We start from the raw sequence: 12,122 nt of genomic DNA, 5'->3' as shown, positions 1-12,122 counted from the left end.
GGTGCCGCCGTGGCTCCTCCCTTTCCCTGGCACGCTGAGGGCAGCGGCTTCAGTCGCAGGCTGAGGGCGGCGCGGCCAGCCCGATGGCTGCCGTGTTCCTGGTTACGCTGTACGAGTATTCGCCGCTGTTTTACATCGCCCTGGTGTCCGTCTGCTTCCTCGTCACCAGCGCGCTCGTCCTCGGCTGGTCAGTGCTCGGGGGCCGGTGGGGCTCGGCCGAGGGGGCCTGGGCTGTGCTGAGGGGAGGCAAGGCCAGGCCCACGGTAGGGGCTTGGGATGGTCCCTTCCAGCCCAAACACTCCTAGGCTTCTAAACGAGCAATAAAAATAATTTTAAAATGCAATTATACGTATTTCTGTTAAGCTCGTTTCTATTTTAGTAATACCAAGGTATTTTCTTAATGGTTTTCATGATATCATTCATAATATTGGCAAACAATGCATTTGTATGTACTGAGCTATGTGTGAATCGAGGCAAGGGGGCAGAGCTGGGGAAGGGTCTGGAGCGCCAGGAGCAGCTGAGGGAGCTGGGGGGGCTCAGCCCGGAGAAAAGGAGGCTCAGGGGGACCTTGTGGCTCTGCACACCTCCCTGCGTGCAGCCAGGGTCTTTTCCAACCTGAAGGATTCTGTGAATCTGTGAACTGATCTCCTGAAGTGTCTCAAGGGGTGGTGAGTGAAAGGGCTTCTGCTTGTGTTTGAGAGGATGACAAAGAAATGCCACTGTTGCCTTTTTCAGAAACAGCTCCTTGAATGTCCCTAGCTTTCAGGAGTAGCTGTAAATGTAAATACTGGTACTTGCCAAGAGCAGAGCATTGATTGGCAATCAAAGTCTTTCATGTAGAAATTGTGGCTACAGCAGACTTGTGTGGCTTGTGGTGAAAATAAAACTGGAGCTGTTGAACTTCCTCTCATTGGTTCCACATTAATATCTGCAAAGTGCTAGTGATAAAGGTATCTTTTAAAAAATGATCATACTGAACCATGATTTAGATGAATCTTCATCATGTCTATCCCTAACCACTGTTCCTTTTGCCAATTTAATCATTATTTTTCTACTTGTAGTAAATTCTGGCAGTCTCCTGCTCGAAAAGGTCTGAAATAGATGTGTGCTACGAGATCCTAACATGTATGCGCTGGTGTCTTTTGGGCACAGGCTGTACAGAGACTGTCCAAAGGCTTTTTTTTTTTTTTCAGGATCAGATTCCAGTTACACCTGCACTAGGTGTTACTGCAGTTTATGGAAATATATGCAATTTTTTCTTCAAACCTGGGGCCTGTTGATCAAGGACGAGCTGTAGCCAGGAGCTCAGCACGTACCAGCAGGTGAATGTGTGGGCAGCTGCTCAGGGGTATTTGCTGCTCCCTTGGAGTTCTCCTGTGCCATGGCCATATCCAGGAGCCTCCAAAGGATTTTCCCATGCCTGCAGCTGCAGTTACAGCTCAAGTGCTCCTGAACTTGCCCAGGAAGACAACTCAAATCCTTCATTTGCCACACAGAGCACTGTAAATGCAAATGTTGTCTCCAGAGCACAGCATACCTGATCTATTGCTGCAGTGGCATTTGGGCTCCCCCATAATTTTCAGCATTAATTTCTTTAATGATGTGTTTGTGTTGGTGTCAGTCAGCCTGAAAAACACCAACTGTTGAGGAATGTTCATGTTCTCATTTGTCAGGCCTTGCAGTGATGGGAGGAGCGTCTGTTCCTGTGTCAGCTCTGCATGCCTGTGGCTCTGCTCACAGTCCAAGTAGGTTAATGCACAGGCAGCTTCCAGAGCCAGTCCCACAGGTGCCCTGGGCACAGGGGTGAAGTGGAATTTACATCACCTGATTACCTGGGCATTGTATTTTTAGCTGGAGGGGAATGCTCCTGTTAGGAGGAGCTGAAGGCTCAGCACCTGTTGGAAGTCTGGCTCTGCAGAAACATTCATTCATTAACTAAACCTTTGGAAATTCCTGCTTTTTCTAAGCTAGCACTGCTCTGAAGAAATTAATGTTCTCTACCAGCTAATGATCTGGACTGTTAGATCATAAAATAAAAACTGTATCTTTATTTATCATTTCTACACTTCCTACACTTAAAATTTACAGAAAACCACACCTGACTGTGGAACAGAAAGGCCTCCATGCCTTCAGCTGCTGCTAGAACTGTGCCAGAGGCTCTTTTATCTTGCTGCTTTTCATGAGGATAATCCTGTTGCTTTCATGCAGTGAAGAAAATTTCCAAGGAACAGGGATTTTGATCAGATTCTGGTATAAAACAGGACTGCAGAGATGGGGTCTGTTAAGATTTGGGTATTGAGGAAGGGAAACAGCTGCTACCTCTGGTTTCTTTGTGAGATGTTCAACTGGGACATTCCCTCCCCTACAGCCCCAGGGATGTCACTGTGGGTGTTTTCCCTCGTGGCAGAGAGAGCTGATTTGAGCTGTGCTCAAATCAATCTTGGCCAAGAGCCTTCGATGATGCCACTGAACAAATGCAGATGTTTCCATGAAAGGAATGGCTTTAAACGGACAGAGAGCAGCTTGAGTTGGATATTGGGAAGGAATTCTTGGCTGTGATGGAGATGAGGCCATGGTACAGATTGCCCAGAGAAGTTGTGGCTGCCCCTCGATCCCTGGAATTGTTCAAGGCCACGTTGGATGGGGCTTGAAGCAGCCTGGGCTGGTGCAGAGTGTCCCTGGTCACAGGAGGAGGCTGGAATGTGCTCAGTTCTGCAGGACTCACATGGGAGCAAATTCTGGCCTAGCCCTTTACCACTAGAGGGCACCGACAACTCTCATTAATTTTATTCCCTTTGTGGAAACCTAGAGCAAAATATTTCTCCTTTAAAGATTCCCTGCATCACTGTGCAGACTCCTGCCTTCTGACAAACAGCTGAAATCCAAATGGCAGGATATATTATCCATGCATCCTAGCAGATATTCTGGAAAGCCAAGATACCTCTTTTTGTTCTGCTGCTTGCTATTTAGAGCTGGAAAAAAAATCAAATGTGTCAACACTAACACTGAACCCACTCATTCTTGTTTTGTGTCTCCTAGGTTTGGTTTGGGTGTTCCTGTTATTCTGAGGAACTCAGAAGAGACAGAATCCAGCACAAGGGTATTGAAAAAGCGGATGAGACAAGTGAAAAATCCTTTTGGGTTGGAGATCACTAATCCTGCTGCAGCTTCAGTAACAAGTCAGTGGATTTCTTATATGGTTTTCATCAATTTTCATTCCTGAACTTGGTACTTTCCATTTTCTGCCTAGAATCATAGGATGGTTTGGGTTGGAAGGGACCTTAAAGATCATCTTTTTGCTCTCATCCTTTTTGTCTATCATAATTTCGCAGAAATACACTTCCATTACAACAGAAATAAGCTTTTACACAGTTTAGAAATGTGGTGTTTTTAAAAGTGAAATGTTTGGATATGAAGGTACATTTTAATTGTCATTAATGGAACACTTCCTGCTATTACAGATCTGTAAGTAACTAAAACATTTGCAGATTACCAACCACTGTGGGCGTTTCTATAAATTTCACAGAATTGTAGAATTGTACAGAATTCATTATGGAATATGTGCCACCCACTTAAATCTAAGCCCAGATCTTCAGCAGTGTTTGGAAGTGCACTATTTTTAATAAATAGATAAATAAATCATCACTCTCTTTTTCTATCTGTTCTCCAATGAAAACTGAATTTAAGTGTCTGTTTGGATCAGAGTTCAAGCCACCTCTATAATTCCTGAAATCACCCAGAGAGGAGGTGGAATCCATGTCCTCCTGCATCACTGGGGAGCAGTGAGCAAGGCTGAGCATCTTCCACCCCACAGCTGTGGGGCCTTCCCATGCATGAGGAGAGGCTGCAGCAGACTTCCCCCCTCCCTCAACATAAAACCCCCTCACCACAACAAATCCAACAATTCAGGTAACTGGGATTTCTCAGGAGCTTTGAGCACTCCTGCTCCTGTTTGTGCAGGAAGTGTTTAGAAGTTGACAGGTTTTTGAAAAAGGAATGGAGAGCATAGATGCCCTTTTGCTCCTCCCTCTGCATGATCAAGAGCCTTATTCTTTGAGAGCACAGAGAGTTTTGTAGATGAGTGATCTAATTACTGCCATTATCTCAGGAGAGAATGGACTTTGGGCTAAGGTTGTGCTCTTGGATCTGCCAATGAGTGTCTAAAGTGTTACCAGAAGTTAAAATTTACCGTTCATAAAATGCATGTGGTATTTTTGTGAGCTTAATCAGCCATTTTATCTCCTCACACCCACCTCCTCATCCCCACTGACTTCCATAAACACTAAGCTGAATCTAAATCATCAAAAGATTTGTTTATAATGATAAATAGTTTTTGTTATTTTATAATGTTTATCATTTTAGAGGAGGCCTAATTGCAGCCTTTCAGTATCTGAAGGGAGCCTAGAAGAGACTTTTACAAGGGCCTGGAGGGACAGGACAAGGAGGAATGGCTCCCCACTGCCAGAGAGCAGGGATAGATGGAATAGTGGGAAAAATCCTTCCCTGTGAGGGTGGTGAAACTCAGGCACAGGTTGCACAGAGAGGGACTTGGGACAGGACACAGGGAATGGCTTCCACTGCCAGAGGGCAGGGATGGATGGGAGATTGGGAAGGAATTCCTGGCTGGGAGGGTGGTGAGGCCCTGGCACAGGGTGCCCAGAGAAGCTGTGGCTGCCCCTGGATCCCTGGAAGTGTTCCAGGCCAGGCCAGACAGTGCTTGGAGCAGCCTGAGATGGTGGAAGGTGTCCCTGCCATGGCAGGGCATGGAACCAGGTGAGATTTAAGGTCCCTGCTAACCCAAACCATTCTATGATTTTATGGTTCTGTGACAAAAATCTGTGACACTGAAGTTGTTTTCTGCTTGTAGCTCTTCAAGCATCTAGACTTAGCAATTCCAGGATTCCTGCACGTGATGAGTTAATGAAATCCCTCTCCTTTCTCCAAGGGGGTGTAACACTGACACCTGACTGCCTGGAGGACTGTGTCCTTACCTGCTACTGGGGCTGCAATGTCCAGAAACTCCACGAAGCGCTGCAGAAACACGTCTACTGCTTCAGAATAAAGACTCCTCAGGCATTAGAGGATGCTCTCTACAACGAATACCTCTACAAACAGCAGTACTTGTATCCTTTTCTTGAATTGTTTTGACAAAATATGTTGATTTTTTTGGCATGGGGAGCATTGAGGATGGTAAATGCGCTGCAGATTTTGGCACGACTCATTTATGAACAAACACGATGAGAAATATTCTTTATGCAAACGTCATGTTTGTCTGCAATTGCAGCCACTGATTGTTTACCTTGACACAGGCAAAGCATTAAAAAAAACGACAAGGCAGAGAAATATTGTCAGTTACCAGAAGATGCTCAAGTTGTGGATTTTGGCCCCGTGCCTAGAGCTCGCTATCCCTTGGTAGCACTGCTGACGTTAGCAGATGAAGAAGACAGAGAAATATATGATATTGTAAGTAATATCAGAGTATATTTCAGGGCCACTGTGTTTAAGGTGTGAATGTTTCAGGAGAGAGGCTTGAAAAAAGCAGCTTCACTTTCCTGTTCCCTAGAATTTGGTCCCTCACTTTCTTATTTTCTAAAATAAAGCAGTTCAAAGCTTTAACTTCCAAACCTCAGTCTTTGAAAAGGCAATGGGGAAACATTGCTTACTCTTTACTTATTCACTACAGCATTTAAAAGATGGTTGTGATTTCCCCAAAGCTTCTGCCTGCCAATGTCCCTGAGGAGTGAGGGTTGGGGCAGTTTAGCAACCTGTTACTCTGATTTCTGGGATCACATGGGCATATGGTGGAGCTCTTGCACTTACACAGATTCTTGGATTCTGTTGGCAAGGCAGGAGGGTTTTTTAATAAGTGTCTGGCACAGATATGGAGCTGATTGCTGACTTGGCTATTAGAAACTTAGAAATTACCTTTCTGCCCCAGGTCTGTGTCATGGTTGTGTCTCACAGGAGCCAACTCCAGGGCATTTCCAGGAAGGGGTGAAAGTCTGGCTTGAGGCTGATAGGAGATACTCAGCTCCTCAAAAAGGCTCTCCTCCTAATCTCTTGCTATTAAAGCAGCTTCAGCCTTGCCACATGCTGTTCAATACCCTTTATAATTGGTGAACTCTGAATGATTTGAGACACACTTTTATCTCCCATCTTTTCATTGGATTGATAATCTGCTTGCACTGTCTCCTTGAACAGTAGCACAACTGAATTGAGAAGCAAATTGCCTAAATCCACTGAACACTTTTCCATGCATTCACCTGCCAGCTGTAATCACACCAGTGCCTAAGAAATCTGTCCCCTTTCCAGTGATGGCTGTCCTTGGCTTCTTGTCACCTGACTTTAGGACTGCCCTCCTCCCTCCTGTCCCCACTTGAGATGTTTTAATGTTTTAATACCTTTTTATAGAGACTCTAAATGTAATATTTGAATGTATTTGACATTAGCATGGGCATGAATTTGTAACACCTCTCTTTTGAGCCTTAACATAGAAGAAAGGGGTGGAAGGAGAGTGGTGGAGGTATTTTTCCTCTGATTTTGGAGGAAAGGGACACATCTGTAAATCCAGTCAGGAGTAACTCCACCTGAGCTCCTTGCCAGACAAATGTCAGAATTGGGTCTGGTTTGTTGAAACAAACTTGTAAAATAGAAATGGAATGTGGAAATGGATCTTTGCCAGTGTGATATTACCATTTTGAATTATATTTGGGGGGTCTGTGTGGGTGTCCATCACTGTGGATGGTGTTTCAGTGATTCTTTCCTGGGGAGAAGGTCATCTGATTTTTATCCTAACTGGTTTTGTGGCAAGATCATCCTGACTTGGTTTTGTGCCATCATTTTCCTCTAGATCCAGAAAATTAGCATGACCATATATAAAATGTACAGAAATTACTGGAAGACTGTCATGGCTAAAGTGGAAGCTTAGATCTCAGGCACTGTGATTCAGAAAAAAAAAGACCCTTTTGCCAAGGAATAGTGAAATCAGTTCTTATAAATCCATATGTGTAGGTACATACACATTTGAACTCTGTATTTAATTAGCCATGTGTGGATTTTGAAGTGCAAGTCTAATTTGCCTTTAAATTTCTTTTTAAAGCAAAACAGCTTCTATATTTCATTTCTCTTTTGACAGCTTCTGGGAACTACAATAATATTGAATTTCACTTTCTTTTTTTCACAGCTTTTTAGAGGCTATTACGTAATTTGGGCAGGGTGGGGGTTGTTAGGCACAGCATGCAAGCTTGGAGTGCTTGTATTTCCAGAGGAATTATCTGAAGTCAGCCCGTGGGGGTTCAGAATCCTTTCCAGTGAAATTTGTCTTTTGCCTGCTCAGATTACAAGCCAATCACTTCTTAGTGATTTTTGGAGGCTAAAATCTGCAGTCTGTGTGTTTCTGAGGGAAGGGGGAGAAAGTGGAGAAGACTGCTCAGGTGCCTTTGCAGTTTGGGGTGTAATTCCATGAGGTGGGAGCAGCCAGAGCAGGGCTCTGCTATAAACTGGCCGCAGAAGAGCTCCATGGGGCAGCAGGGTGGGAAGCTGAAGGAGCACCAAGGGCTCTCTTGTGCCACATCCTGTTTATCCCTTGTCTGCTCTATTTTTTTTAATTAATCAGTGCTTCAAGTCAGCATTGTTGAATTCCTGATTGTCTAAGGAATTAAGCAGGTCAGAAGCTGTACCAAAGCAAATCAGAGAATCAGGGAATAATATGGGTTGGAAGGGACCTTAAAGATCATATTTCACCCCCTGCCATGGGCAGGGACACCTTCCACTGTCCCAGGCTGCTCCAAGCCCTGTCCAACCTGGCCTTGGACACTTCCAGGGATCCAGGGGCAGCCACAGCTGCTCTGGGCACTCTGTGCCAGGGCCTGCCCACCCTCCCAGGGAAGAATTCCTTCCCAATCTCCCATCCATCCCTGCCCTCTGGCAGTGGAAGCCATTCCCTGGGTCCTGTCCCTCCATGCCTTGTCCCAAGTCCCTCTCCAGCTCTCCTGGACTCCCTTTAGGCCCTGGAGGGGGCTCTAAGGTTTCCCTGGAACCTTCTCTTCTCTGGGGTGAACGCCCCCAGTTCTCTCAGCCTGAGTGGTAAGGTTATTAAACATAGAATTTTTGTCTGTTTGTAGATTGCAATGGTAGCTGTAATTCACGTTCCTGATGAAAGCTACAGACTCTCCTGCCGAATTTTGTATCAGTATCTCCTCCTAGCTCAAGGTCAATACCATGACCTGAAGGTAAGCCATGCACAGAGTCTGGTTTCATGTGTATGACAGTGTTAACTTTAGCTTGTGTAGGCTTTCAGGAGCCTAAATTAGTACAAGACTTCTATTGTCATGCAAAGAACTGGATGGTAGTTTAAATTATTTTATCAGTTAAGTAGTGCCACAGGAACTTACTGTACAGAAATATTTTCCATTAAAATATTCAAGATTTCCCAGAGAAATGAACTGCTTCTAATCTAGGAGTCCTAGTGTCCACTGAGTGAAGCAGTAGGAAAAATTCACTCTTGAATGATTCTTCTTTCCAGAATTGTTATTTCCTTTCTTCAAAATTCCCTTTTAATCAGGAAAGCCTCAGAAGAAACTTACTTTTTAAAAATTCCTTTTTCTTGCACTATGCTTAGGAATCATGCCCAGAAGAATTTGCACTTCACATAAAATAAGACAAAAAAAGGAGCAGGGGATTGGAATATGAGCAAGAGCAGAATGGGTTGAGTGAAGCAGATTTGACAGCATGGTGGATATAATTTTGGTAGGAACAGATAGAGGATCCCTCTAGGCACAGAGACTGATGGACCAGAAACAAACCCGAGCTGCTCAAAACCTGAGCACTTCTGTTAAATTTCATGCATGACATTGATTTGATACAAGCAAGGTCTGAGGACTTCTCTTTAATATTTTCCCACTGTTTTATGTAATTTCTTGTTTCTGAAATGCCTTTAACTGGAGGCCAGGCAGCTGCCAGGACCCACATAGAATCTGGCACTGTTTAACCCAGTGAATGGATCCAGTGAAACTTCTACTGCACCTGTGCATGTGCAGAGATTGGGGAAGAGTTTTTTCACTCCTAAATATTTGTGTTTATGTGTATTTTAGCAACTCTTCATGTCTGCAAATAGTCCTGCACCCTCCTGCAGTGACACCTTCCCTGGTGAGAGCAGCACTGACAGAGGGCTGCTGGAAAAGGCTGGGCTGGCTGGAGATGAACCAGAATTGCAGGAAGAAAACAGCAAAGACTGTGTTGTGTGTCAGAATGGCCCTGTGAACTGGGTCCTGCTGCCCTGCAGACACACGTGCCTGTGTGATGGCTGCATCAGGTATTTCCAGCAGTGCCCAATGTGCAGGCAGTTCGTGCAGGAGTCTTTTCCACTTTGCAGCAAAAAGGAGCAAGATGAGGATGAATCGACCCGTGTCTTGCAAGATGTTCTTCCTGGAAGAGTTTTTTAACAGGAGTTAAAAATAAAAGACCTGGATTATGTGCACTAAGATTAAATGTGGAAGCCAGACTATTTATGGGAGGATATGTAGTGTTAACTTGTAGGATTTTGCTTTTTTTTTTGTTGGGTAATTTTCAGCTTCCTTATTTTTCCTCGCTCCATATGCTCACAGGAGCGCTGCTTCCCCGTGCAATGTGGACAGGAGAAGTGCGTAGGATAGCTCTGAAGGATGTGAATTTATTTATAACTGCTTCCTATTTTCTTGGAGCACTATTGGAGGCTATTTTGACTACTAAATTTAGGCTGTCTACTAAAAAAAGAATAAAACTTGCAAGTGCAGTTGCCCAAGGCTCATTCTATATTTATTGTGTTTAAAATACTAGAGCTGTATATCATTTTAACTGGGTATAATTTAGGAACTTAGCACTTTACAGAATGTACCATATGAAGGAAAGTAAATATTCTTCATCCTTAACCCTGTGTGTGTTTATTTGGTAGCTGAAGGTTGGACTGTGGCAGGAGCTGGGGGTTGAAGGTGGGGCTCAGGACACTGTTTCTGGCTGGTTTGAAGGACTTGTGTGTGAGGGATTTCAGCCAAAGCCCTTTGGAAAGATTTTTGTTGATGATTCTTGCACTGCATGTTGATGATACTTTCAAGCCTGAGCCCCTGCGATGACATCTTGTGGCACAGACTTTCAGTCTTGTTGGCAGCGCCTGTAAGAACTTGTTCTCCATGCAAATGTTGGTTAATCACTCTCCAGAGTGGTGGCAGCTTTGTGGTGCTTTGAGGGATTTCCAACTCTTTTCCCTTGCATGGTCAGCTTGGATGACCAGTAACAAGTTAACCAGTTACCCTTACCAATAGTCCCAGGAAATGTACCTGCTCTAACAAAGGAAGAAGCTAAAGAATAGCAGAAAATTATTTCCTTTCACTCCAGTGGTGTATGTCAAAAGCAATAAAAATGCCTGTTGAGAAAAGAAAGTGGTTTGTTTCTTTAAAGACAGACAATTCTCCTAAGGACAAATGGGCTGAGTCTCACATCTGCTTATATAAGGGAGAATGCTCCTTAGAACCTGTAGAAATGGGGAGTAGCTGCTTTCTGTCCTCCCTTTTGTTCCCTTGCAGCTTTTCTCCACATCCAGTCCCAGGACAGCTGCTCAGGCTCAGGCAGGGACAGCTGTGCTCCACAATCCTCAGCCCTGCTCTCCTGCAGCTCCAGGGTACACACAAGCTGCTGCACGCCTCCAAAGCAGGGAAGGAAGCTTCCCCCACTCAAAGGTATTCCAAGTTCACCTTTCCATCCTTCTTTTTTTATATTGTTTGTTGTGACCCTGCTTCTGAACTCCTGGCAATTACCTCTGAGGAAAATATTTAGGTGGTGCTGTTGGGAAGAGTAATGGGTAGTTGTAAGGACAGATGGAAGTGGGGAATTGATGCCCATAGCCACAGATTTCCAGCCAGTGATCAGCAGGCTGGTTGTGAGATAATAAAGTGACCATCCTGGCCAGGGACAACTTGGGAATAAACTTCTGGACAAACCAGGCTGTTGTTTGCACTGTGTATGAACCAGGAATGACACCCTAAGGTGTCTGTGGGGATGGAGCTGTGCCTGAACCATGGCAGCAGCTGCTTCCACACCAGCAGCTCACCCAGCATGTGGGACAGTGGCTGGGCAGTTTGTTATCCCAGAGGAGCAGGGTAATGCTGTGCTGCTCCAGCCTGGAGCTGGGCACTGATAATTAGCAGGCACTTGTTTGTCCACGGAGATGATGAAGGAGGTGTTGTTTAGTGCTCCACCACAGTAGTCACCGATATTTAATCAATTAATTAAAATCTCCCATCAAACAGCATGATCCAAACCTGTGGGCCTATTTAATCTCATGTGAAATGGTATTCAAGTAACCCCACAGAGAGTTGCCTGGTCTGCCTCATCTTTCAATCGATGCCAGTATTAAATAATAATGGCAAGCAGGATGTAGCTGTGCTGATCTGCCAGGCCATGTATTTACCATTAAGTCTGTCCCAGCTTTTCATTTGTTACTTGCTCTTTTAATAGCATTTTCCAAAGATGCTTAGTTGCTTTCTCTGCTCTAACAAGCTTCCTTGCTGGCCCAAATGAAAGACCTGATGAGAGTTATAAAAAGTGCAGTAGCTGCCTTATTACATTTGCCTTCTTCTGAGAAGCCATGCCAAAATACAGATCAGGTGAGAAGGAAAAGGAGCAGCTCTAAAGCTGCCCAGTGTTTCCCTTGGTTGTCTTAAAGCAGGGATTCAAGGCTGTAAGAGAGAAATAAAATCTTCTTGTGACCCACAAAAACACAGTGTATTGACAGAGGCTGTTCTGCTCTGTCACCCTGTTGTAATAGAGGTGATAGAACATTCCTTTTCTGCTCATTATAGATGATGTTTATGGTTTTGGTGACATCAAGGAACATTGGAAGACTTCTGGCAATGGGATTTGGTTCTTTTAAGCAGCACTGGGGTGTTTCAGATTCATAATGTTTTTTGCTGTAGGAGAGGTTGGTTTGCTTTGATTCATCAACCCTAATCAGAGCTGAGGCTTCCAAATGGTTGATCAGACAAAGTGGTCCTATTTAGGGATGTCCCAAGGTGTCTTTCCAAGTGCCAATGGACTGTGACATGGCCATCTTCCTTCTGTCGGGAAATTTGCTGTCCTAGGATCTTCTT

At 44.5% G+C, this 12,122-nt stretch overlaps 1 protein-coding gene and 1 long non-coding RNA gene across 2 annotated transcripts in view; both read left to right on the top strand.

Moving 5' to 3' along the window:
• Window positions 1–23: 23 nt before the first annotated feature.
• On the top strand, window positions 24–10,411 carry CGRRF1 (cell growth regulator with ring finger domain 1). The gene is made up of 6 exons (XM_005417967.2): window positions 24–187; window positions 3,040–3,179; window positions 4,946–5,123; window positions 5,316–5,463; window positions 8,124–8,231; window positions 9,093–10,411. Exons 1-6 carry the CDS (start codon window positions 84–86, stop codon window positions 9,441–9,443), a joined length of 1,029 nt encoding a protein of 342 aa, XP_005418024.1. The 5' UTR covers window positions 24–83; the 3' UTR covers window positions 9,444–10,411.
• A 214-nt stretch (window positions 10,412–10,625) lies between these two features.
• Window positions 10,626–12,122, top strand: part of LOC115949490 — a 6,932-nt gene continuing 5,435 nt past the window's right edge. Inside the window, exon 1 of the long non-coding RNA XR_004082937.1 lies at window positions 10,626–10,712. This is a non-coding gene — a long non-coding RNA (uncharacterized LOC115949490). The remainder of the gene's footprint in view (window positions 10,713–12,122) is intronic.

The sequence above is a fragment of the Geospiza fortis genome, unplaced genomic scaffold, assembly GCF_000277835.1.
Source record: "Geospiza fortis unplaced genomic scaffold, GeoFor_1.0 scaffold23, whole genome shotgun sequence".
NCBI classification, from domain to species: Eukaryota; Metazoa; Chordata; class Aves; order Passeriformes; family Thraupidae; genus Geospiza; species Geospiza fortis.
The sequence above is the reverse complement of the archived record's forward strand: the minus strand, read 5'-3'. Positions and strand labels throughout refer to the sequence as shown.

Coding starts and splice junctions, on each gene's coding strand:
- CGRRF1 (XM_005417967.2), top strand. CDS start 84: ATGGCTGCCGTGTTCCTGGTTACGCTGTACGAGTATTCGCCGCTGTTT. Junction 5,464..8,123: donor ACAGAGAAATATATGATATT/GTAAGTAATATC, acceptor GTCTGTTTGTAG/ATTGCAATGGTAGCTGTAAT. Junction 8,232..9,092: donor GTCAATACCATGACCTGAAG/GTAAGCCATGCA, acceptor TGTGTATTTTAG/CAACTCTTCATGTCTGCAAA.